General features: G+C 41.1%; 5 protein-coding genes across 6 annotated transcripts; 2 read left to right on the top strand and 3 right to left on the bottom strand.

Moving 5' to 3' along the window:
* Nucleotides 1-1,577: 1,577 nt before the first annotated feature.
* Nucleotides 1,578-6,617, bottom strand: LOC135350094 (uncharacterized). 2 transcript variants are annotated; one of them, XM_064548806.1, is made up of 2 exons: nucleotides 6,445-6,617; nucleotides 1,578-2,314 (listed from the first exon to the last, which is right to left on the bottom strand). In XM_064548806.1, the coding sequence occupies exons 1-2, from the start codon at nucleotides 6,530-6,532 to the stop codon at nucleotides 1,662-1,664; spliced, it is 741 nt and encodes a 246-aa protein (XP_064404876.1). In that variant the 5' UTR covers nucleotides 6,533-6,617; the 3' UTR covers nucleotides 1,578-1,661. The 2 variants fall into 2 exon arrangements, with proteins under 2 accessions (XP_064404876.1, XP_064404875.1); XM_064548805.1 differs by having other exon boundaries at nucleotides 3,760-6,615.
* Nucleotides 6,618-6,658: 41 nt separating this feature from the next.
* On the top strand, nucleotides 6,659-9,661 carry LOC135350100 (uncharacterized). Its single transcript, XM_064548814.1, has 12 exons — nucleotides 6,659-6,811; nucleotides 6,865-7,127; nucleotides 7,179-7,252; nucleotides 7,303-7,395; nucleotides 7,440-7,505; nucleotides 7,993-8,187; nucleotides 8,451-8,555; nucleotides 9,055-9,154; nucleotides 9,220-9,253; nucleotides 9,315-9,356; nucleotides 9,411-9,480; nucleotides 9,529-9,661. Exons 1-12 carry the CDS (start codon nucleotides 6,804-6,806, stop codon nucleotides 9,577-9,579), a joined length of 1,101 nt encoding a protein of 366 aa, XP_064404884.1. The 5' UTR covers nucleotides 6,659-6,803; the 3' UTR covers nucleotides 9,580-9,661.
* A 384-nt stretch (nucleotides 9,662-10,045) lies between these two features.
* Nucleotides 10,046-15,764, bottom strand: LOC135350101 (uncharacterized). The gene is made up of 5 exons (XM_064548815.1): nucleotides 13,131-15,764; nucleotides 12,849-12,941; nucleotides 12,574-12,714; nucleotides 10,811-10,891; nucleotides 10,046-10,317 (listed from the first exon to the last, which is right to left on the bottom strand). Exons 1-5 carry the CDS (start codon nucleotides 13,147-13,149, stop codon nucleotides 10,298-10,300), a joined length of 354 nt encoding a protein of 117 aa, XP_064404885.1. The 5' UTR covers nucleotides 13,150-15,764; the 3' UTR covers nucleotides 10,046-10,297.
* Nucleotides 15,765-15,846: 82 nt separating this feature from the next.
* On the bottom strand, nucleotides 15,847-20,061 carry LOC135350096 (abl interactor 1-like). The gene is made up of 9 exons (XM_064548809.1): nucleotides 19,720-20,061; nucleotides 19,137-19,361; nucleotides 18,711-18,939; nucleotides 18,482-18,580; nucleotides 18,219-18,422; nucleotides 17,306-17,476; nucleotides 16,718-17,149; nucleotides 16,336-16,566; nucleotides 15,847-16,104 (listed from the first exon to the last, which is right to left on the bottom strand). Exons 1-9 carry the CDS (start codon nucleotides 20,011-20,013, stop codon nucleotides 15,932-15,934), a joined length of 2,058 nt encoding a protein of 685 aa, XP_064404879.1. The 5' UTR covers nucleotides 20,014-20,061; the 3' UTR covers nucleotides 15,847-15,931.
* A 7-nt stretch (nucleotides 20,062-20,068) lies between these two features.
* LOC135350097 (cytochrome b-245 heavy chain-like) lies at nucleotides 20,069-25,205 on the top strand. Its single transcript, XM_064548810.1, has 11 exons — nucleotides 20,069-20,213; nucleotides 20,368-20,463; nucleotides 21,380-21,490; nucleotides 21,645-21,887; nucleotides 22,298-22,479; nucleotides 22,726-22,918; nucleotides 22,991-23,218; nucleotides 23,357-23,475; nucleotides 23,594-23,854; nucleotides 24,011-24,187; nucleotides 24,932-25,205. The coding sequence occupies exons 1-11, from the start codon at nucleotides 20,166-20,168 to the stop codon at nucleotides 25,059-25,061; spliced, it is 1,788 nt and encodes a 595-aa protein (XP_064404880.1). The 5' UTR covers nucleotides 20,069-20,165; the 3' UTR covers nucleotides 25,062-25,205.
* Nucleotides 25,206-25,573: the final 368 nt, after the last annotated feature.

Here is a 25,573-nt window from a genome sequence, read left to right as displayed (position 1 = left end):
GATTTTAATTCGTGGATTTGCAAAATAATGCTTCGTTCTCGAGTTATGCCTAGTTTTGCTTACTTGGAATGCTATTGCAGCCTTTTCAGAAGAGTCCGTAGCAAAACTTGCTCACCGAGTGTTACTACTCTACTTAGTAGTTAGCTCTGCTGACTTGCAGCCATAATTTTAGACTTGAACTTTTGGCATCGATCGTTTTTAACAACAATCATGGTTGATCATTACCCACTATTTGGTTGATTGCATAAAGATGTTCATCATGATAAATGTTAGCCTCGATTCCAGGCCGCTTAAACAAGGCCTTGTCAAGCGGCCTAGAATCGAGGCTAGATAAATGTGTGTGTATAAAAGCTAGCTATTAGTAGTTTTATGTTATGTAGCTTTGGCACCTCCACCGAGGCATCAGCACCTGCGGTGCTTTCATTCATAACAGTGCAGAAAACGCAGGAAGAAACTAATTTATAAAAAACATTACTATTGAAAGAAATCATTATTCTAAGGGTTCACATTGTCACAAACAGCGCAAGCTTGAGAAACATTCGTTTCTTGTTTGGTGCTGCTTGTAGCTTTACATGTTGCAGTTCTATTCATTTTACAATGGAGAAAACATGCAGTTGCTGTGTATTTCATTGCACAATAATTATGGGAAAAGTCAATGACTTGCAGTGCAGTCCCAGAAAATCATCTGCTTGTAAATAAAGTGGTTTTGACTGCAATAAAGTGCGGTTTTCTGTATCCAGGCATGCTCATCGGTGTGCCAATGGTGAACTTTGGCCAATTTCTAAAATTAATGATCTCAATTAGTGGTCAAGGATATTGGGAAAATATTTTTCCTGAAATCTGATAGTGGAAATAAAGCCTTGGTACAGTTGATACTTGGGGGAATAGTACTCTTTGCATGTGTACAATCAATTTTGAAGAAGTTGGCACACTACATGATCGTCAATTAAATGGATACAAAATAATGTATACACCAATGGATGTAGCCATTTTTGAATTTGAAAACTGAAGTAAATCGAAGATATCGGAGATGAGGTTCAAAAATGGTTGCAATGGAGGTCTAAACGGTTTTCTGGTAACACAAACTGGAACAGCTTCATTTTTGCAGAAATCAAGTAAATCATTACGTGTGGTTTTAGCTAGCTCTATTAAAAATTGACGATCAACTAGCAATCCTCGCAATAATAATAAGGCATCTCAATCACTGTCCAGTTTGGGTAATGCTAATGTGTATGCTTTGCCAATTCTATTTTTTTTAAACACAGTTTTGGTGCTTCTATAGGCACTTTCCTGGTCATGATATGCCGCAACCATTTACAGACACAACAATTATCGATGTTTGTCACGGCAGCACAGAGGGCAATAATATACTGCTTTTTATAACTGCAACAATTAATTATGCTAATACATCTCCTGGGAACAAAAGTCCTGTCTATATAATATACCGCGGTAGTTCCAAAAAATCCTGAAGCCATTCCAATCACATTTTATATACTTTTAATGTCTTATGTTGCCTTACATGACAGGAAATGTTGAAAGGTAGCTTTCACTATTTTGAGTAATGGATAGAATTGACATTATACAAAATCGGTTGATAATTCACTTGGATAACGTCTTTAACAGTAAATCTACTATGCATGTATGTATGATGTTTTTTCGAATCAAAATTCTTTTGCGCTGTACCAACTTTGTGCACGCTCGCCTGTTGGATCATCAATCGCAGGATAGGATGTAGGTAGCTCGCCTGTTGGATCATCAGCCGGAGGATAGGATGGTAGCTCGCCTGTTGGATCATCAGCCGGAGGATAGGATGGTAGCTCGCCTGTTGGATCATCAGTCGGAGGATAGGAAGAAGGTAGCTCGCCTATTGGATCATAAGTCGGAGGATAGGAAGAAGGTAGCTCGCCTGTTGGATCATCAGCCGGAGGATAGGATGTAGGCAGCTCGGCTGTTGGATCATCAGCCGGAGGATAGGATGTAGGTAGCTCGCCTGTTGGATCATCAGTCGGAGGATAGGATGGTAGCTCACCTGTTGGATCATCAGCTGGAGGATAGGAAGAAGGTAGCTCGCCTGTTGGATCATCAGCCGGAGGATAGGATGTAGGTAGCTCGCCTGTTGGATCATCAGTCGGAGGATAGGAAGAAGGTAGCTCGCCTGTTGGATCATCAGTCGGAGGATAGGATGTAGGCAGCTCGCCTGTTGGATCATCAGTCGGAGGATAGGATGTAGGTTGTGGCGATGAAGGGGTAGGTGGCTCCACTAGGGCCTTTTTGTCAGACTTCCTAGCACTGCCTCCATTTGAGCCCTTGTGTGCTGAAGAAGGAAATCAACATAATTATCACACCAACTCAACTCCTCGTGATATTGCTAGCAGTACTTATACTTATGACAGATCAGTACAAGTAGTTATTTAGGCTTATTTAGGCTACCCTAAGCTCTATACCTTAAAGCACTTTGGTTTAGAGCAAATATTTCGCAGATTGCTCATTATATTTTTGTGATAATACTGAAAATATAATGAGCAATCTGCGAAGAGGTTCTCAAGAATGTGGTTAGAGTTTGATGTGCAACAACATGCATGTAAGGTAACATTGACCACACCCCTACAATAGAGGTCTTTACAATACCGGAAGTAACAAGTTTTAGCTGCTCGAAAATAAAGCACTATATAATTAGTTTGAGCATAAGTGCGGCTAATTCATGAGACTACTACCAGGCTATAACCTATAATTAATAGTATGGTTTAAGGGTGCAATATGGGATAATAGCACTAGTAACAAGCAATGGCAAGGCTTCCATAATTGCTACGCCTCATGCAATTTACCTTGCCAGAGCTTGTTGTGAGTGCTATTGTTGCACGAGTAACCATACTATTGATTTCTAATCGTTTACGATGAAGTTCTCTGCAGTTTTATTAACTTTACAGTCTGTTAATGACGATGTACAATTACTGGACCGGATGTGATAGGGATTAATTGCTGTACAAACTCCAGTCACTAATAGGATTATGGCCAATACTACGCAGCAGAAAAAAACATATACCGATACATGTATAATCGTAAAAGTCTAAGGTACCACTCTAATCTTAGCGCTGACATCTAATTTTCATGGCGTGTCAAATGAGCCTCTATATCCTGCAATTGAATTGCTGCTCATATAATTTATTCACTCTATTTAAATTGTGCAACAAAGAAAACTCGTAAAATTTCAGCCTGGCGATATTTATTATCATTACTTTAACTATATGGTCGTACAGATTGCAGTAGATGCTATAGGTAATGCGTCATATCCTACGTGAGGATATTACTATCTTTTGGCAGTACCGGTCTAAGCGGATGTCATGTGCCCATTTATCTCTGTCATGCTAGAGGTTGGGGTCACGTGACTGCGGTTAGGTTTTGGGGGAGTACTGAGAGAGGGGCCCCTGCGATTAGCATTAAGCACGTAAGTGTTGGGGGCCCTCATTCAGCCCCCGAAACGGTATATCAACATCGTCGGATGGAAAATGTAGGTCTTAAAACCTCCGTGAATGGGAGGGTGGGAGGCTTAAGATTTGAGCAGCCAATTTGTCTGTGGCTTGCTGACAGTAGCTGTACTTTAGCACGTGGAACCAGGACGCTATACTGGATGCGCATGTGCGGTAGGCATGCATGTAACCGGGAGCCACGCCTATATGATCGTGGGCTTTGAGGTAAGGCCGCAGTTAGTGTATTCCCTCGTTAACTACATTTAACTACAATTAAACTACTATAACTCACATTTGATGAAGCCAAACAAAATACCACAGGAATGATAGTATTCTGTTGTTGCTTGCTCGATTTCAGTAACAGATTGATCTGGCCATGGCACTGAGACACTTGACAATCGTCTAATCTTCGTTTTGCTAATAATTTGTTTGGCTATGCAAATAAATTTATCTGATTCACCATACTCGGAAACACTATCAAACATTTCTTTTATTGAAGGAGGAACTAGTTCGCTGTCATGACTTCGTCTTTCAATGATATGCCTCAACTCATTCATAAACAGAAGCTTATATGCTCGGTTTTTCTTTTCTATAACATTTTTTTGGTCTGATTTCATCTTTTCAATTTCCTCAGCATGCAGTTGTTCTAGTCTTTTGTAGTGCGCTATTGGGGATAACTTAAATGCTCTTTCTGTTTGATTCAGAATAATATCCCCTTTTAGTTGAAGATTGATGGGTGTTGTTTCTCTATTTGGCGAACAATTTCTATAAACGGTACCAGGAGTGTTCGTACAAAGATTGAACCGTGGCGGACAGTCAGGTGCTCTATCAACAAATGAAACAACATCATCCGTTAATTTCGACACTGGTTTTGGATTCGTACTTGTACTGTCGCTCTTATACCTCTTTCTATACTGATCCTCAATCACAAACGGAGAAACACGAGAATAATCCTTGGCATTAATTTGTAGGAGTACCTCAGGAAATTGATACATGAGGCCATCAGCCACTGCAGGTATATAATATGTGAGAATGTTGGTGTCTCTGTCTTTTCTTACTTCGCAATGTCCGTGCTGTGCTATGTGTACTTGTTGTTCACTATCAGAGCCTAATCCTAATCCATTTTGGTACTGTTTAAAGTGTGCAATACTACACTTATCAAGAGGAGCAACTAAATGAAAACAATCAAACTGGCAGTACAGAAACATTCCTGTTTCACATCTTATCAGTTCAGTAAATCGGGGGAAACGAGCCAGCATATCTAATGCATGAACAAAATTTTTCATTTTCGGATTTAATGGCTTGTTTGCCAAAATATAAAGCTTGATATCGGGAAAGACTTCGTTTTCTTTGTTGCAATACTGTTTCAGCCTCCAAAAAAAATCTTGGAACAATCTATTATTAATATTAAGCTCAACTTTTAAGTCACAACCAACAAGCAAACCTCTGAAAAAAATGTTGGCGAGAATAAATTGAAACCAACCAGTCGGGGCATTTTTGAATGTAAGGATGTTGCTCTCTGTTTCTACCAAAATACCTAAATAAACGTCTCTTAGTTTGTCCTCTTCTTTGGAAGACACATTTTCACAACCAGAGCATAGCATATCAGGACATCGCAATCCAATTCCCAGTGTTTTTCCGGCTGATATATCATACATAAAATTGTCTACTCCATCACCGTGAATATCACGAAAAACTTTCAACATTGCTCGAGGTATGAAATGACTTTCAATCGACTTACTTTTTGGTTTACTAGAAGATTTGCACAAACACAGAGGGCAAATGATTGATGATCCTTGCAGACGTCTATACAGTTGATTGAGAAGCTTATAACACTCTTCACCACACTCTTTGTACTGGACCACTTCAGCAGTAAACCCGCCCCTTTCTGTCCAGATATTGCTACATTTCCAATTCTCTATCATGTCCCGCAGGGCTTTCCTAAGTCTAGGAACATCTTTCATATCTTGGGTGTCTCCTTCAGGCTGAGCTTTACTTGGTATGGATGCTGTGTATCCAACAACTTTTTTCAGCAAAGTAGCTCCAGTGTGATTGAGTACGAGCATTGAAGAGGCATCTTCTACCCCTGCCTGCCTGTTTTGTTCGAATTCATTTGACTCCTCGAAAGGTTTGGATAACGCATTTGTTTGAGCTTCAGGAATTGGCTGTAAACCCGGTGATTCATCCTCTACATCATTGTTCTGGGGCTCTAGTGGTTCCTGGTTGAATTGAACATAGTCTTTGTTTTGTGAAGTCGGTGATACACTATTACTCACTAGATGTTCAGAAGTGTGACTAATGTTATTTGAAGCAGCTGCATCATCGCTTGGAATTTGCATTGAAAGAGGCTCATTCACAGAGATGCTAGCGTAGCCAGGATCTACAGATTCACTAGTACTGTTGTCACCTTTTCCATCACCTTGAGGACCAGGATTTATCTCCACATCTCCACATAGTAACAAGAGGAGCACCAAAGCAAATTCTAATTCAGGGCTAGAGTACTCCTTAAAACAGTTCAGCTTTAGCTGAGTATCCATCAGAGCCAAAATTATAGGCTTTTGAACTATGCTATTCACAGCGTTCATTTGCTGACTGAATACGGAGTATTGGAACATACTCAAAGACAAAAAAGCTATAGCAGAAGCATGTTTTTTGATATCATATACATCGTGCTTAAAGGGAAATCTTATCGTTACACTAATTGCGATGAAAAAGGTTATAGACAGTACAACAGACAGAGCAAAAACGGACAGAGCAAACAACAATAATACAGCCAGTCCTTGTACAATGGCTTTAAAACGAAGTGATTTCTTTCTACTCATAACGAATATCTTTGGCCACCTCCAATTTTTAAAGAGTCTCAACTTCCAGTTGCATTCAAGCTGAGCAAGTTTACTTGTAAACAGAACAAGCTCTGCAGTTTGAGGGGATGAAGAAACTAAACCGCAACCATGCTGGTCCCTAACAATTGCCTTACCCATTGGATAGAACAGACATAGAATGCTGCAGTAGATGAACAGCTTGTTCGAGAACAGCATTATCTCTTTCTCTTTAATACCACACATCTAGCGCTCCCATTAGGACACTCTGGACTCGACTCGACTAGACTTGACTCGACTTGACTCAACTGTATAAAAGTACTAGCCTCGATTCCAGGCCGAATGGGCTGGAGTCGAGGCTATAAAAGTACATGTACATGTACATGAACTCAGGGTGAGTTTGATGCTGAATCAGCATTTCTAGGCAAGGCCGCGGTTATTTTAGAGACTGCATGAGACTGTGTCGACCATGTACCAACTAACAATCAGATACAGACCATGAAAAAGACCTACAACCATGAGCAGGTAACTTCTTTGTTCCCACTGACTACTAGATCTAATTGTTATTTATTAAAAAGACACATACACAAAGAAGATGGACGAAAACGAAAGCACTCACATCACAGTCGCAATAAATCGTCTGATGATTCTGAATCCACTTCTGATTACTCAACAGAGAGCAGCTCCTATGAAAGCGAGAGCTCAGTTGAGGCTACCAAGAAGAAAAGACGATCGTCTTCACACAAAGGACGTGAAAAGGAGAGGAGCGTATCCAAGAAATCCAAGAAAAAGCGAAAGGAAATAAAGAAAAAGAAAAGCAAGCATAAGCCACCCAAGATAGGTGAGTTCGAGTATTAACATTTTTGACTGAACATTAACATTTTATGTGCAGTGCCATCAGTTGAGATCTCAGAAGATGATTACTACCTCAAGAGTGCAGAGTTCAGAACATGGCTATCCAAAGAAGTACTCCTCAGCGTATTTCTTACTGAGATTACTCAGTTCTTTATTTTCAGAGAGATACTTACTTCAGTGAGCTAACATCTGATGAGTCTAGGAACCTCTTCAAAAAGTTCGTAACTAAGTGGAACAAGGGCTTGCTGGACAAGGTATGTGCACATTGAGTACTTGCTACTGATACAAGTACTTGTAGGGGTACTACAAAGGCATTCAGAGCTCGGCCGTCTCTCACGACACTCAGTCTAAGTACAAGTGGAAGGTTGGTAGTATTAGTACATGTGTACATGCATGTAGATCTACAGTAGAAGAAAAAGGGTTAAATAAGTTCAGTCCTTCCACTGCAGAATTAATCAGTGCACGACAGTCAATAAGGGTAGCTATATATACCTTATTCTTACTATTATAAACGGGTACTAATTTTAGCGAATTTGTAATTAACGTCTTAAGTAAAACACATTTAAAAAATGTATGACTCATTTCTAATGTAATTTACTTTTGTATAATGTACTTTTGAGAGCAAGCTAGCCCTTTTTTGATCTGTATCTGACTCCAAACTTTTCATTCAACAATACTTTGTACACCATTTTTTGACAAAATTAATATTGTGCTAATAAAGTTGCACCAAAATTAGTACCCTAAAAACAAAGAAAAATCTGAAAACGCTAAAATTACTACCCGTCTATAATAGTAATGTTAAGGTATGTTTCCTCTTCGTCCATAACTAATTGGACGTACACCTCATGCAGTTTGCATCAGGTGTGAACTCCGGAGAGCTGAAGAGCATGAGGGATAGTGTATCAACATGGTCTGCACAAGGGTCAGAGGTCACGTCAACAGCTGGTCCCAGTCAGCCCACAACATCAAAGGCCTTTGTCAGCCAGCCCACAGCGTCAAGGAGTGTGATTGGTCCCTCCAGAGGACCCACAATTGGACCATCAAGGGTGAGTGTAATCTGAGCAGGTGCATGCAGTTGCCAGTTTATGTGGGGTTGATGACAGAGGAAGCATGCAGGACAAGGTTGACCTGCTACTCATTAAACCACATCTATAGTTACTGGTTAGAAACTTTGTGTCGTATGTGGATAATTAAAAATTAATTTGTGTAGTCACACTGGGGCATACACAATCAATAATTATTATTATCATGTTTCTGCAAAATATTTTTGCAAATAGGACCATTCTCACACATCTACACCAACATACAGGGACCACTAATTGAAGAGCCGCCGTACGACAGAGAGTTGGGGAGGGAGGAGGAACACGTCCGAGTGAAGAGGGAGAGGAAGAAGCACAGGAAACAACAGGAGATGGTTAGATATTCTCTATGCTGTACTATCTACCGGTATATAGATTTTGCCATGAGAAGCTCACTTTCTCTCTTCTCATGGCTATATAAGGCCCCGACACATTGAGCTCCCGATATTTCTTTTCCTTTTTGCTTCCTCCAGATTTTAGAATAAATTTGTACAATTCTCAGTCACATGCTCGTAGTTACAATTGATTGCATATCAGTGCTTTTGAAAATTAATTTCGATTTCAAAATAGAGAAAGCACACCGACACACTTAGTTCAAAAGTGTTGTGGTGGAATTACTCCCATATCACTTACCAAGTTACCTATTTTCTTGATTGCTCAAGCCTACCTATCGGTATACTATTTTCCTAAAAATATGTTCCAGGTTCTACTCACAGCCTGGTCTCAAGGAAAATAAAATACTCTCTTGGCTTGACTCTGCACAATTTCTATAACAGACAAATTAATCGATATGGCAACTATTAGCATGATAATTTTTCTGTTGCAATTTTAAAGGTATTCGATGAGTTACTGCCCAAAGCCACTGGAAGGGAAGCAAAGATTGAGAAAAGGAGAGCCCACGCTGAAGTGAGGCGAGCAAAAGAGTACAGCCCAGGTGCGTATACTGAATTAATATTGTGACATTTGAACATTAATTTTGTACATGCATGTTACATGCAGAACCCGCCGACCATTTTGTTCAAACGGGACCAAGGTATAATACATGTACTGTATGGTTAATTTTCTACAGTGCCACTTGACTACAATTTTTATAGGGATAACATTCAATCAAGGATACGATCAATTCAAAAAAATAGGTCAGTAATGCACTTCCATGTAATGCTTCAGCAAGTATATAATATTGTCCATAGAGAAAAGAAAGCAAGCAGTGCCGTTCAAAAGATTTCAGATTACAGAGCTAAAGAGAAAGCTAGAATGGATGTAAGAAAAATATATTAGCTCATAATAATTCATTTGTATGTCCTGTAGGCTATACTTGAAATGGCAAAGGCGAACAAGAAAGAAGGGTCACTTTGGTGACGAGCTGAAATTCAGATGTTGTACATGTAACCATAATTATTTATACAATAATTATATAGAATAATTATTGTTATTGCACTACTTTTTTTAGATGAATAGATTTCCAAATAACTGGGTAGGATCTCATACAGAAATGTATATAGTGAGTGTGACTCATGTAAGTCATGTGGCATGTATCAATTGCACACATCTGATATCTTACGTTGCAATACAGAAAATTAAAGTTGGGCCGAAAACGAGGCTAATGCTTGCATGGGATGGGATGTGGTCTAGAAAAATAGCTAACGAGAAAAACTATAATTTTTTTCCAGGGCAGATTTAGACTTACGATCCTGACAACTACTTTTATGTGTGTAAAATTAATTATAAAACCGTGTACATGTACATGTAGTTAAATAATTATATGAAACTTGGTTCCTGAATATTCTTGTTTGTACATAATTATACTATATAATTATGTCTCAGACATCCTACAAATTATTGATAGTATAAGCATAAAGAAAATATAGGTACATGTAGATGAAAAAGAAAAAGAGCAGAATAACAAGAAACTAGGTAACCAATTGAGCAAAATCCGCCAAGGCCTACCGAGTACATAATTATAACTATAGATCTACTGACGGAGATAAATTGACTGTGATCTCGAAGATGAAAAAATGGTTACTAAATAAGTCCGTTTATTCTTGTGAGGTTCTATATTTTTATTCTTCTGTCTTCGTTAATTCTTTTTTAAGAAATCTGTGTGAGAGAAAATAATTATAGCCAACTATGATATGTACTCAGGGGAGATAGAATACAATCACGTACACATGAAAGTGCCAATTGCAATCTCAAATTTTTGAATGACATGTTGAGAATTATGGTACGTATACTACTGTATTTTTTTGAGTGTTTGAAAATGAGCCAAACGAGGCAGAAAATGTTGCAATCTGGTAATTAAGGATCGTGATGTCAATAATACAAGTACGAGTAATTCAGTTATAGGTTTTGCGATTTTATTTTGCAATGCTTGCAAAACATAGTAATTATACAGCGATCTCAGCTCAATAACACCACAACATTTCTACATGCAGTCATTTACTCAAGGAAGATTACCGTATTCTACCAAGATTACGCCCACCCCCCCCTTTAAGTGAAGTTTTTATATATAATTTCTTTCAAAAAATACGCCCACCAGTAAGTACAATGAGTGAATCAGTTTCCCATAAGTGTAATAATTATATATACTCACCAGGAAGGGCAGCTGCTGGTCCAGGTGGTAATGGAGATAGAGTTGCTAAATCTTGACTGGTTTGAAAAGGGAGTTCGTTTTCTGTGGGTGGAGTCACCATTAGGCCCTGATAAATATGCCTTTTTTTTCACCCATCTTGTGCCTATTATTCTCATAAAAAATCCAAAATCTGATTATTCCCCAAAAATGTGACAATAAAAATTAAGACGTAGACATAAACACAGCACACAACTGACACACGACATAATAATTATGGTTCTCAGTGTTATCTTGCTGACTTGAACTGATCCATCAACCATTTTTTGCATGAGAACATCGTTATGCAAAACTTATCTTTACCAAAAATAAACATTTGATGCCTATTCAGAGGAGGCGGACACCACTTGACCTTTATGCTAATTATAACTTTTTATTCTTTAATCCTTTTCACTACCCACGCTCTGCTAGATCCGCCCAACTAGTACAATAGTAGCCGTGGCAACACTCGAGGCAAAACTAGATCTATACTTTGGAGACTACCATAATTATGCATAGTAGCCTAGCCTCTTGATCTTCTAGCTTTAGAGTTTATTTCCTGTCAGTTTGATTCTCTGTTTCCAAACAATCCTGTTGTGTACTATATTTTGATTGTAGACTAGGACCAGATTAACAGGTGATTAGAGAACTGGCAGATCAAGAGGCTAGGCTGGCTACTGTAGGTCGTCTCCAGAGTCTAGATCTAGTTGCGGCTTGTCTCAAATGTTGCCACAGCCACTATTGTAGTACCGTATTACTAGAATATTTTGCGGGTAAAACCTTTGCGAATGAGCCAAATCAGCAGAAAATTTGACCCTTTGCGATCTAACTATTGCGTTCTGGTAAGGATCGTGTGTATTTACTAGTAATAATTTAGGTTTTGCGGATTTTATTGTTGCGAATTGATCGACCATCGCAAAGTTCGCAAATGTTTGATGCTCGCAGTAATACGGTACTAGTTGGGCGGATCTAGCAGAGCGTGGGTAGTGAAGAATTAGGTCATAATTAGCAGAAAGGTCAAGTGGTGTCTGACCTCCTCTGATGCCTATTATTCCCAATTATTCTTTAGAGACCTATTATGCTACCGAGCATAATTTATCAGGGCCTAGTCACCGTGAACATTACCAGCTATGTTATCACTGTTTTAATCAGGTAGTTGGTGGGTAATTTTTCACCTGCTTAGAGCATGTAAATTTCGTACTTACACCTGTCAATCACCCCTTGAAACCCTAAAAGAGAAACCCTGGTAACAAAACTGGCAGTGTTCTGAATGATGATCAGCATGGGACGAGGTTAACCACATGCATAATGCGTGCCCACATAAAATCAATATCGGGCCGTCTTACGACATAAACACGAGTGGGTCAGTAATTTAACGTAACGTAATTTATGGTATGCTAGGGCATGTGAAAAAAGTACACACAAGTTACATGAAGTATATACACGGCCATACCAGGACTCCAAGAGCCCATAAATAAGAGAAGGAGCGGCTATAACTTCAACGTATACTCGGGATCACGTTTTGTAATTGCCGGTGTAACCGCACTCTTCTTTTTATGGAAGAGACTAAGTGCTTACAAACCGCAGCCCTGTATTGTGTATAACACGTGTAGGGATTCAACCACTTAGTGACGCTGCATATATGGAAATGCAGTCATAGCCACGTGATCCCGATAGTCAACTGCTCCTTCTCTTATTTATGGGCTCCTGGCCATAATTATATACTCATGCATAGGAATTCAACATACCAATAGTTGCAGAAGCCATGAAATCAATTGGCTCCACAACAAAAGTAGGTTGATGTTGATGTTCTCCCCTTAGTTCTTCCCTAGCAGCTTCAAAATCCAGTTGACGCCTTAAGGATTTCACAGAGGAAGGGGATGGAGCACCTGTGGAATGGAAACAGCAGTTAGGTAATTAAGACTGTTACGAGAAAACACTGATCCAAACGGCATACTTTAAAAGTAATGGGGTCTTGTGAAAGTTCATTCTCAAGAGGCTCCATTGCAAGTAAAAAAATTACCTGGACCACCAGGAGGTGGTGGTTGCACCCTTCCTGCAATGAGTTGTGGAAGTGGGGCTAGAGTATCAATCAGAGGAGCAGGCAGATCTCCACCTGGAAGTGGAAAGAAACAAAACAATTATCCAGCACATGCACACAGACACCATGCAACCAGATGAAAAATCATTCAAATACAAAAATCAAACGATTAATTCACAAAACTATAGTCGGTCGTTCTACAATGTGGTACCAAAGTCATACACTTTTGATAGTAGATTGACAAAAATGGGAACCGTTACGTACCATTATTTGCAGAAGCCATACTATCACTTGACTGTTGTGGCACAACTGCTAATGTAGGTTGATTTGTATAATCGTTGGATGTTGTTTCAGAATTCTTTTCTAGTCCAGAAACACGTTGCTTAAGCCATTTGTTTTCCTTTGTTAGTTCAGAAATGTGTTTCTCAAGCTGTTGGGTTTCCTGATTTTTTTTTTGTACTTATTCTTTAGCTTGTCATATTGACTTTGAAGATTTCTTTTTTGCTCAATTACTGCTGCCTTACCATTAATCAAATCTCTAATTTCTTTTATTTGATTAGAAACAAAAGGAGACGAATCGTGAGCAATCCTTATATATTCATTTTGAGTAGCCTTGTCAAGTTGATCATCAAAATTATGAACTTCATTATTACGTAATTCATTTGGCCAAGTAATGTTTGGCAAAACTGGATTATATGAACTTCTATTGGGAAAACGAGGTGTTACTATACGACAACACTTCCCGATGTGTTGATTTCTAAGAAGAATTATTTCCATTTCTAATGTTCTCCAGCAATTAACTTGAAGTAACAATGAAGGGAAATTGCGCTTCATTGCTTCAGAAGAAGGTAGGTAAAAAACATTTGATGGACTATGTGTGAAAAAACAATTTGTTACGTGAGTCATTGATGCATCGCAAGCAAACTTTTGTTCCACATCATCGAAAGGTAATACACAGTGAAAACAATCAAACTGGGTGTAGAAGAACGTTCGACCTTTGCTTCGTACTAGTGAGGTGAAGCTCGGGCATCTCAGAACAAAATCAAGAATGTAGGAGGGATCAGCATTGTTGGGATTAAATGGGTTGTTTGGAATCAAATATAAAGCAAGGCGTTTAGAAATGTCATCTTCACCACTACGAATAAACTTGCGCAATGCAATGAGCCATTTAATTAGCTTGAAGAAATTTTGTTCTACTAAAAAGTTTATCCCTGTAAGGCATCCTCGAAACATTAGAATAGCTAAAATTTTCTTTAACCATTGAACCTGATCGTCAGTAATCTTTATCTGCTTGTCTCCTTTTGCCATAATTGTAATGTAAAGGTTTTTAAGACGACATTCGTTATCACAAGCATCCATTTCACAGCTACTACAGAAAAGTGGTAGTGTTAATGAGTTTGCACCCATACATTTTCCTGTACTTGGATCGAAAACACAGTTACTTTCACCGTCACAATGAATTTTGCTAAAAGCTTCTAGTAAGCATCTCGGAAAAACATGACTATCTATTTTACCTGTTTTTAATTTTCCGCACAACAAGCACAAGTCACACTCTCCCCCAGCTCGATATAACTGATTAATGAGGAGGTAGAATTGAATTAATGTTTCAGATTCTATGCTTGTTTGGAATCCATTTTCTTTATTCCATCCTTTCACATTCTCAAGTAACCCTTTAACACGGCTTTTTAGCTTTATCAAATATGGGTCTTCAGGATCTAACAAAGTAGCAGATTGAGATGGGAGTATCAAGTCGGAGGATTGTTTTGTTGCAGCATTTTGTATGACTGAATAAGACATTGGATAGGAATAGCTACGAAGAGGAGCCTGCTTCTTGAGGGTTTTTATCATTTGTTCGAACTCCACTTTATTTGTAAGTCCCCTTGGCATAAAATCAGGACACGTCTGGGTTTTTCTCATTCTTATTGGTCTAACCGGTTCAGAATCTAAATTGTCGGGATGAGTTATATTAGGTGAATCAAATCGATGACCATTTTGTGAGGTCACAGGACGTGAAAAATTAGAACTAAAATATGCACTTCGAGGACCTGCAAAAGATTGAGTATCAACCTGTGCTGATTGACTACACATTGAACCTTCACTATTGAGCGAAGAGTCTTTTTCAGTTGAATCCGGTATCATTGCTCCGTTGCTAATAGGAAGATGTTCAGTCTCGTAGCCAGATGATGATGCTTCCTCAGTATGGCTACGTTTACCACTAGGAGGAGGACCAGGGTTCAGTTCAACATCTCCAGATAGCAACAACAAAAGTCTAATTATGGATGTTGTTTCGGTATATACACTCTGAATGAAGCCTTTCTCAAAGTATGGGAGCACAATCACTGGTTTACTACGCATGGCCCTGGGCCTTTGCCAGATGCATGGGAATGTGGAGAGCTGAAACATGATCAAAACTACAATAATAATTGGCATTATTTCTTGATCAAATGATGAGTTTTGCAGACCAAAGTTAGTTGATACCCGACATCTCAGCAAGACAACAGACAAAAAAATCAAGGACATCACTAAAGAGAAAGCATAACCCACTAATATGGCAAGCCCCTGAACAATTGTCGTAACATCACGTACATGTTTCCCTATAAATGGCTTAGGCCAACTGCTGTTACAGATCGTTGACCGGCTAGGATTGCAGTTTAGTTGAGACAATATGCTACCAAACTTTACAAAGTTAAATGGGTGTGGAGCAGCATTTTGTTCTCCAGCAGTGATCACAACAGGGTAGAGGATACACAAAATACTGCAGCTGATAAACAGCTTATGTGAGAACATACTTGGGTCCTTGTTAGAGGGAAAACAGCGTCTTATTTGCTTGACTTTCTTTGCACCGTGTACCGCATGCCATTGTGGTGCATGGCTGACATGATGTGATTAGCACACCCACAAGTCACTGCCCACATTGAAATAAAATCGTGTGTCAATGACATCACACTATCCACACCCTAATTTATATACTGCACTTGCACAACAAAATGAATGACATTGTATATTAAACTCTGAAAATACTGATCAATCTAGCATTGTTTAGAACATAATAAGTATCAACACAGTTAGGCGGTTGACTCGGCCGCGTCCACATAGTTCCCCGGGAAGAGCCCGGTGACTCCATTGAAGACACCCTCGTACCATCCATCATCGTTCTTCTTGACGACATAAATTGTGGCTCCCATGGTGAACGACAGCTCATCGTCTTTGTCCTTGCTGTAGTCGTACAAGGCCTCAACTATGAGGAGGGGTGCAAGGTACGTATGAAAGATACGGTAATGCTTGCTCGGGCAGGCAATGCACAACATGTACATGTAAATTGGGAACTACAAATGATACGTATGTTCAAATTTGGCCTACAGCTATAAAATGAGAGTATTTTTCTCTAGTTGGATTCACTGCCACACAGACATGCATGAAGTCACACCAGTACTACATACAAGAATGAATGACAACACACCGGCCTTACCTTTCTCTAGATAGGTTTGTGGTGCCCAGTCTGGCTCAGAGGAGGGTGGAGGCGGTGGAGGAGGGGGAGGTGGTTCAACCGGGGCCTTGTTGCTGGTCCTCCTGGCCCCGCCCAAGCGAGCCTTGAGGATGTCATCAGGGTTAAATCCTCCTCCACCTCCTGTGGGAGCAGGTTTGGGCTTGGGAGCTGCAGCCTTGACCACCGGCGACTTAGGCTCTGAGCTCTTATTTGCTGGAGAGAAAAAAGAAAAGGTCATCTAACTGCTCGAGATATCAGTTACACCAATTTCTATGCCATTGTTCCTTGTGATTGGAAGAATATGATAATGTACGTACTGTATGCCCACAAAAATGGCCAAAACACAATGTTAGTGAGTACTCACCATTAAATCCCATTGGTGGTGGCGGGGGTGGGGGAGGGGGTGCTCCAGCAGGCCCAGGTGGAGGAGGGGGTGGGGCAGCTGCTGGTGGGCCAGGCGGCGGTGGAGGAGGTGTGTCTTGAGTCAAAGAGTTCCTAGCCAGGCTATTGGATCTAGTGGGTCGAGGGGCCACCTGAGGTGAGGGTTTGCCACGTGTGTCTGCCAAGTTGGGTGATGGCTGGCTGGGGGGCTTATCAGTGGATCCACGACCAGCGACTAACCTAGACCCAGTGCTCTTGAGCTTGATGGCAGCAGGGTTGAATCCAAATGGGCCAGAGCTCGCAGGAGAGGGAGGTGGCAGTTGTTTGGGTGTAGGTGGCTTGGAATTTGTTTGACGAATCTCCACCTTCTTTGGAATATTTACAGGGGGTGGGGGTGGGGGAGGGGGTGGAGCTCCTGTGGAATGGGATCAGATAGATTGCAGTTACTTAGGTAACTAGGGGATACAATATATGTGACGAGAAAACTCTGATCCGAACGGCACAGTATAAACGTAATAGGGTCTTGACAGAGTTCTTTTTCAGAGGCTTCATTGCAAGTATTCAAAATTACCTGGACCACCAGGAGGTGGTGGTGGTGGCGGCGCTCCCCCAGCAACTAGTGGTGGAGGTGGGGCTGGAGCACCCATCGGAGGAGCAGGAGGTCCACCGATAGGGGGCGGAGCAGGTGGGGGTGGAGCCCCCATTCCCATAGGTGGGAGAGGGGGAGCAGGCGGACCTCCAGCTGCAAGTAGAGACAAAAAAGCGTTACACAAAATGTACATAATTATTTACAATTACAGCTGTACTGTCAACAACCCAAAACAGCAGAAAAACTCAAAATACATGTACTATAATTATACTGTGCATGCTTTTAAAATCATGGTATTGAAGCTGGGCTCAACATGTATAAACAAACGTACATGCATGTACAATGTACATTGTGTTGTACATGCATGTATCAGAGTGAATGCCTGCTAAATGAAAGAACCTTGGAGTGCTGGTGCCTCAGTGGAGGTGCCAAAGCTTTACGGCAATAAAGCTACAGCAAACTGCCGAAATTTCAAAGTCCATATAATGGCAAGCTATAAACGTGGCTTTGCAGCTCTTTTCTCACTCTTGCAGCTACCAATAGCTAGCGTTCCAGTGCAGAGCTAATACTAAGTAGAGTAGCTAAGTTTTATCAACAGATTTTGCTACGCAAAAGTCTGAAGAGTCTGCAACAGCCTTGAAACTAGCCATAACTCGAGAATGAAGCACCATTTTGCAATTCCACACAAATTTCAATCCAAGAAAATGTGCTAGAAGCCTATAGAAAATCTTGATTGCATTTCATTCAGCATTGAACATCATCTGTAGCAATCTACACACAAGACATACAGACACACAGACAAACTGTGTACTTTGCTGTGCATGCGCACACGAGGCATAAAAAGGAGCTACTAGTTGTACATGTATATACATGAATAATGATAATGTTTGCTTACTTGCTGCTACAGGTAGGGGTGGAGGAGCTGGAGGTCCCACAGGTGGAGCCATCGGCTGATATCCCATACTCAGTGGAGGTGGTGGGGGTGCGGGCGCCTGGTACCCTACGGGTGGAATAGGCGGGGCAGGTGCCTGATATCCTCCGGGAGGACCTAGTGGGGGTGGGGGTGGAGCAGGGGCCTGGTATCCTGCTGTGGGGGGAGCTGTGTGAGAAGAATTGATTATGGCTATGGGTTGGCAAATCTTTTGTACGACGTTTCACCTGGTCCTGGTGGTGGTGGAGGGGGACCAGGGGCCATCGGTGGAGGAGGTGGCGGGGCAGAGGTGTACACAGGGGGTGGGCCGGGTGGGATCGGGGCCACTGGGTATACGTAAGATACATGACAGATTTGACGGGCAGTGTAATGCAATTGGGTTTCTATACATACTTCTACTTGTTCAACGACCGAATTCGGCAGGTACACGAAGTAACTTGCATAGGTTCAACATACTTGGGGGAGTGTGTGGGGCCATGTTGGTCATGGGTGGAGGTGGTGGGAGATCTCCCATGGGGGCCATAGGGGGAGCAGTGTAGGGGGCAATGGGGGCGACTGGAGCAATGGGAGCGACCGGTGCCATGGGTCGAGTAAAGGACGGCTGTTCTTGCTTCTGAGTGATCCCAGCAGCTCTGCCGATGCTTCCACTGCTGCCCAGGCTGCTCAAGGACATCTCCATAGGGGCCTGCATGGTATGAGAATGAGGCATATGTACAGTAAATTGTATGTCAATTCTAAAGGATGTTGGTGGTTTTAGTGTACGTAAAATACAGATCTGAGAATTAATACATACAGATATGTACTTGGCTATTGTAAGAGCCATCATAAAGGAATGCTACTAATAATGGTTTCACTAAAACTTGGCAGGATAAGCTCGCTCACCTCCTTGCCACTGTAGCGCTCATCAATCCTGGTGGTGGAGTCAGCCACTTTGGTACCATGCCCTATCCCATCTAGACACGTGAAATCCAGTCTTTGTCGAAAGAACTTCTGGGGTCTTTCCTTCTGTGCCGGGACGACCACCTTTTGTGCCCGGGTGATATTCTTGCTGCTGGCCAGAGCTCCTATCTCACGGCGAGCCACCTTCTCCTTATGGATGTCCACTGCCTGTGAGGATGATGTGAAAAATGTGACAGCATTGCCATTACTTAGGCACATACAATGAATAAGATTCATGTGGCACTAAAGAACATATGCTCTGACAATAACCAAACAATAAAAACAATCAGCCATGTTTTCATGCCATCATGACTCAAACATACATGTAGCCTACATGTACAAAATCATGCATTGTATAATTACGATTGTACATGGACTATCGTAAAAAGCTTAGCAATAGAAGTATGTACACATAGCCTTTGCTGAATCTGAATGTACAGAAGATATTACATAGTTATAGCTACTGCATGTACTGTTGAGTGAACACAGTTTACACATGTGGCACATATTTTAATATCTTAAATACCTGCGAAATGTGATGTATACTGGCCTCCATTTCACCCATTTGCTTCATTTGCTTGTCCAGTAGCTCCAACACACCGACAGCCAATACATTCACTTGATAGGCGACACTAGCCAGTGATTGTGCTGCATACCGTTTTGTTTCTTCCAACTGTGCCCCACCCTGTCCAGATTCGACATAGTTGTGCTCACAGTAGGCTGCCAGGTCCGCGAGATTCTTATGGCTGTCCCTAAGCTGCTTCCTAGCCTCGGGAATACGGCCTTCTAACAGATCAACAAGCTCTTTGCCGTCCGCCATCTTTTGACTGACTTTTGTGTTCTGTAATGTTTACATTAATTTGCCCATATAAGCGTTGGGCGTGGCTGATTACGTAACAGCGTATACGTACATAGAACCAGAGATATAAAACTTTCTCAAGGGCTAGCTAGCTAGCTCTATTCAAGCAAGCCATGGCGTCTGGATGGGTGATCAACGAGCTTCCAAAGTGGATAGTGCTTGTGAGTGAGCCCCTAATCTAGTTGTAAAGACTAGTACTTCCATCAATGCATGCAAGTCAAATGCAACTCAGTCCACTTTATTTTATATCACAACTGCACTAGCATGTTGCTTGATATGATGTTGTCAGGTTAACTTTTGTGCTCTCTCTTGCAGGGAGCGTACATGCTCATCAATATTGCGCTGTTCCTATACCAGTTCTTCCTGTTCCAGGACTCTGATCGTTTCTACTATATGAGAATACGAACAAGGGTCAGTGTTTGGTAAATTAAATAATGATGTGACCCTCATAAGCCATTTAAAAATAGTGGTAGCTGCAATGCTTTAGGCATATGATTAATGTGCACAGCAGTCATGTAATTTCTGGACTGCTATTAAATGGCCAGGTGACCCCTTCTATGCCGTGTATTGAAATTCGCCTCTGCTCATTCTAGTTAAATCGTTTGTTTAGTTCTGTTTTGGTTTGTAGAGATAGAATGAATGTAAAAGTACAATCATGTAGACACCTGCGTATGCTAATTTGGCTAATCTTGTTATAAAGCCATCACCACACAGGATGTGCATGGCTAAATTTGATAGGTTTGTTGCCATCCTGTTTCCAAATGCTCTTGGCCAAGTGCCACTATCACAATCAAATCAGTAGTCACGTGAACGAAATTTGCTCACACTGTGCTTATCGTACCTCACAGTGCAAAAGGTTCAATTGATCACTTTTACAGATTATGGTGCTAATAGCAAGCTTAATAGCAAGCTTAAACATGTGTACCGAAACGATTCTACACGTAGCTCGGAAACCACCGATATTGAAAGTATCGATGGTGCAAATAATTATAAACCATAGTATAAGTTTATTGCTGCCTAATGAGACCACTCAAGTATGTTTTTCTTACTAATTGTACATACATAGCATTTGTGTGTGTGGGCTGGTGCCAATTAGGCTGAAATCAGAGGCCATATTTCACATAGCTAGAACTAAACCTCCCGTATAATGTGGTGCTTATACACAAACCGTACAACAGTGCGCCTTTAAATATGATCTGTGAATGATTTGTTAGGGAGCATGCATATCATATGAAGCTGTATTTCGTCCATTCTAAGAATACCATAGGCATTGTACAATCTCCCTGTAATGTCGACATGTGCTTTAAACTTTGTTTCTCTCTTATAGGAGGCTCTGGCGTTTGCTCGAGGCCCGTCTCTACCCATTAACTTCAACGTCATTCTAATTTTGCTCCCAGTGTGCCGAAACCTCATCTCCTTTATCAGGGGAACTGGCAGGGTGGGTGCTACATGCATAAATACATCGTAATACATGGCACTGTTATTCATGATTCTCTTTATCAGTATGCGGCATTGAGTTGAGACAGATGAATACAGTAGACAGATGAATACAGTAGTACTGTACTAGTTTTAAATTCAACTTCTACTCGTAGTGCCCTCCCCGTACCGTCAGACGAATACTGGACAAGAACCTGACTTTTCACAAGGCCATAGCTTGGGTCATTATCGCCTCCAGCGCTATGCACGTCATAGCTCACTGGTACAACTATGAAAGGCTGGTCAGCCTGGCTAATAACAATGCTCCTCAAGGGCCGCGCCGTCTCAATCAACAGTGGCCTTGGGAAAAGAGGAATGTGCCTACTGAAGCACAGCCGAATCTTGCAAGCGTACAAATAGTGAGTTGGTATTTATGGGGGCATGTGCAGTTGGACACCTTGTATGGTCGTCTCTGAGAATTAAGACCATGCAACGTACTCATGTACATGTATTGTGGCCAAGCATCCTGGTCCTGGATGACCTTCATACTAACAGGAAAGACCACTACCACTACATGTATACAATGGCCAATACATCAATCCCCAAGTATGCGTGTCCATCTGTAATGTGGCCAGGCATCCTTGTCCGAATGACCTTCATACAAATAGAAAACGCCACCACTATACAATACCTTGATCCAGTATGCATGTCCATCATTGCATGTATCTGTAGTGTTTTTTTCTCCTTTACTCTTCGTACAATTGAATGTGCGTTAATAGACTTACACACTTAGTTACTACTTAATAACCTCACTGCAACACACGCATAGGACCCCATCACGATTTGCTTCACGACAGCTGCTGGCATCACAGGCCATATAATCACAGTGGCTCTCTTCCTGATGGTAACCTCATCCTTCGACTTTATTCGTCGCTCCTACTTTGAGGTTTTCTGGTACACCCACCACCTCTTCATTGTGTTCCTGCTGGGCCTTGCCTTTCACCAGTTCCAGTAAGTTCATTAAATTATACATCTGTTACATTTATTTTTAGATTAAAAGTTGCTATATTTAGTGTTCCACGGGTTATAGTAGTCAGTCAGTCTATCTGTCGTTCTGTTGTATTTTGAGTCTGCTCACCTGGATGCTGTTTGGGTTGACATGCACATGCACAACAGTTACACTGTATGCATCAAGCTAGCATCTATATATTTTTTTGTATCAGTTGATGTGATTTCATATTTTGCTTCCCTTTTCAGAGAGCTACTGCCGCTTCAAAATAACTCTCCTGATCTAAGTAGCTCAAACATTCATGACCCTAAGTTCTGCGGTGTAATTGGAGATACTTATGAAGGACACACTACCAGGATGAGCGCCAATAATAACACCATTATACTTGACAATGGAACTACCCTATGCAGTGGTGCATCCTTCAGTGCTGCCGCACCTTGTGTAAGAGAGTTCCTATTTTACATTGCACTCCACTAACCCCCCCCCTGTACACACACACAAACACGCACACAGTCGTGGAAGTACATGCTGGGTGGACTGATCATATACATAATAGAGCGCATAATTCGATTCATTCGTAGTCTGCGTAATGTGGTTATTGTGAAGGTGGTGGAGCACCCTTCCAAAACGTTTGAGATTCAGATGAGGAGGAAAGGTTTCTTTGCCGAGGCTGGTCAGTATGTCTTTATCAACGTTCCTTCTGTGGCCTTCCTCGAGTGGCATCCCTTTACCCTCACCTCTGTGAGTGCCGTTTATTGTAGCATTATGTGAGCACATGTGCATTACATTTAGTACTGTACAGATGTATCTTTTGCAAATGAAGTAGCTGTCCCTTCATTACAGTAACTTGAAATATCTACATTATTGTTGTACCTGCAGGCTCCAGAGGAAGATTATTTCAGCGTGCACATTCGTATAGTGGGAGATTGGACAGAGAAGGTGGCCAAACAGCTGGGGGTGGGCAGAGGAGACTTCCAACAGGCCTGGGAGCTACCCACGTGAGTTGGAACATGTGTTGTGTAGCACGTTTCTTCATGCATATCATAGCCAACCATCTCCTTTTGTGTAGATACAATGTCATGTGTACGGTGACTTCATGTTCTTTATTCTGTACAGTATATCTGTGGATGGACCATTCGGGACGGCTAGTGAGGATGTGTTTTCTCACGAAGTTGGACTGCTCGTGGGGGCTGGTATTGGGGTGACTCCGTTTGCTTCAATTCTCAAGTCTGTCTTCTACAAGCTCACCCAGGAGGACACCGCACTTAAACTGAGGAAGGTCTATTTCTACTGGATCTGCCCAGAGCCAAGTGCGTTTGAGTGGTTCGCTGACCTCTTGCAGTCTGTGGAGTCTCAAATGGCCAGCAAAGGGATAAGGTATACTAACTGTGCACTGTACATGCACATGTTACTAGCATAATAGCTGGTGTTAATAAAAAACACTACATGTAGGTCAAGCCTCTTCGCTGTGCATGACGTCGAGTAAATGTTTTGTTTTGTCTTACATAATTATATGTACACGTACATTTGCAGTGATTTCTTGGACACACACATCTACCTGACTCGAGGTTGGCAGGACAGTCAGGCATTTTCCATTATGCTGCAAGAGGGAGACGATCGTGATGCCATCACTGGTCTCCAGGCAAAGACGCACTTTGGTCGTCCTGACTGGAACAAAGAGTTTGACAGCATCTCACAGGCACACCCTAAGTAAGTACGCATAGTATACATGTGTTTTAACATACATGCATACTGTATGTTAAAAACTGGTTGATCTCAGCGACATACTTGACCTTAATAATCAGTACGCCTTGGTTCCAGAGGCAGGCCGGATAACTGAATAAATTGTGAGATAATCGAATAGATAAACTATGCCTTGATCCACCCATTTAATTGGGTAACAGCAGTGCCACATGGTTGTCTGTGCATGTGCAGAAGATAAGCGGGCATGTCTCCATGGTAACAGCTGCAATGCGCAGGCGTATTTAAGGGACATGCCCATTTTGATAATCGAGGTTCCACTGTATGTAAGTTAAAAACTGGCAGATGTGCCTAATCCAGTCATGTGACCATAGTATTTCATAATTAATGTTGTACAACAAAATTTCACTAGGCTAATTGTATCAAAATTTATGCTGCTGATTTAGCAATATCACGGTCACACAAGTGGAATTTATCGCTTAGACACACTCGTACAGTATACCTAGTCTTCCTTTGAGCTGTTGTATATAGTGATTTGCGTACAATTAACATACGTGTAATTAGTGTTGTGTAATGGTCCTGGTGAGTAATTTCTATTTTGCAAATTAAAATTTCATGGGTCAACTTCATTAGTTTGAACACCCTCGCATTTTTGGTTGCCAATCGGCGAAATTTATATTGACCCTCAAAGGTTATACCTTACTACGGTATTTGGCAGCCAATCTCAATGATATCGAGTACTTCTCCCTGTAGCACATCTGTTGGAGTGTTTTTCTGTGGCCCGTCAGTGCTCTCCCACAACCTCCACCGCTACTGCAATGAATACACAAAGAGCGGGGATACCACACGAGCCCGCTTCTATTTCAACAAGGAGAACTTTTAACGATTGTTCTAGCATATTTTAATCAGAGTCAAACAAATTGTAGTTTTTTGTTGTAGCTTTCTATAATTATTAGTAAGTATTAGTTAAGGTTTGATTTTGTTGTAGATTAGTTTGGATACTGTGACAACGTTGATTAAATTGCAACCACCTCAATCTCGCAAGCAATTAAGACATGCGATAACAAACCATGCAGTAATAAAAACGTACACTAACTAACTAATAATTCACTACTACGTGAACTGCTGCAATAACTGAATATACCTATGTGCAATTTTGAACGAAATTATTGTTGCCAAAAATTAGCATCGGGCATTTAGAATCTGCCAATCAGTGTGATCGTACATTAAGCAATAAAGTAGGTATAATTATATAATTTATTGTACAAGCAATGTCCTACATACAATCAGTTCATCTCAGGGTATACTTATCATCAGGAGTGCATCAATTCCTGTTATCATGCATCCAGCAGCTGCCTTAGTCATCTGAATCAACAGTTGTACGGCTCAAGTCTG

The sequence above is a fragment of the Halichondria panicea genome, chromosome 16 (assembly GCF_963675165.1).
Source record: "Halichondria panicea chromosome 16, odHalPani1.1, whole genome shotgun sequence".
In the NCBI taxonomy this organism is placed as follows: Eukaryota; Metazoa; Porifera; class Demospongiae; order Suberitida; family Halichondriidae; genus Halichondria; species Halichondria panicea.
This window is presented reverse-complemented; position numbering and strand designations above follow the sequence as displayed.

Excerpts from the sequence above, each read along its gene's own strand:
- LOC135350094 (XM_064548805.1), bottom strand. The coding sequence starts at position 6,532 with ATGTGTGGTATTAAAGAGAAAGAGATAATGCTGTTCTCGAACAAGCTG. Across the intron at positions 2,315-3,759 it reads TTTGTTTGGCTTCATCAAAT|CACACAAGGGCTCAAATGGA; the intron begins GTGAGTTATAGT and ends TTCCTTCTTCAG.
- LOC135350100 (XM_064548814.1), top strand. Across the intron at positions 7,506-7,992 it reads AGTCTAAGTACAAGTGGAAG|TTTGCATCAGGTGTGAACTC; the intron begins GTTGGTAGTATT and ends CACCTCATGCAG. Across the intron at positions 8,556-9,054 it reads ACAGGAAACAACAGGAGATG|GTATTCGATGAGTTACTGCC; the intron begins GTTAGATATTCT and ends GCAATTTTAAAG.
- LOC135350101 (XM_064548815.1), bottom strand. Across the intron at positions 10,892-12,573 it reads CATGGCTTCTGCAACTATTG|AAAACGAACTCCCTTTTCAA; the intron begins GTATGTTGAATT and ends CTCCACCCACAG. Across the intron at positions 10,318-10,810 it reads ACCAGCAGCTGCCCTTCCTG|ATTTCTTAAAAAAGAATTAA; the intron begins GTGAGTATATAT and ends TCTCTCACACAG.
- LOC135350096 (XM_064548809.1), bottom strand. The coding sequence starts at position 20,013 with ATGGCGGACGGCAAAGAGCTTGTTGATCTGTTAGAAGGCCGTATTCCC. Across the intron at positions 17,150-17,305 it reads ACCACCTCCTGGTGGTCCAG|GAGCTCCACCCCCTCCCCCA; the intron begins GTAATTTTGAAT and ends CCCATTCCACAG. Across the intron at positions 16,567-16,717 it reads ACCACCAATGGGATTTAATG|CAAATAAGAGCTCAGAGCCT; the intron begins GTGAGTACTCAC and ends TTTTCTCTCCAG.
- LOC135350097 (XM_064548810.1), top strand. The coding sequence starts at position 20,166 with ATGGCGTCTGGATGGGTGATCAACGAGCTTCCAAAGTGGATAGTGCTT. Across the intron at positions 20,214-20,367 it reads TTCCAAAGTGGATAGTGCTT|GGAGCGTACATGCTCATCAA; the intron begins GTGAGTGAGCCC and ends TCTCTCTTGCAG. Across the intron at positions 21,491-21,644 it reads TTATCAGGGGAACTGGCAGG|TGCCCTCCCCGTACCGTCAG; the intron begins GTGGGTGCTACA and ends TTCTACTCGTAG.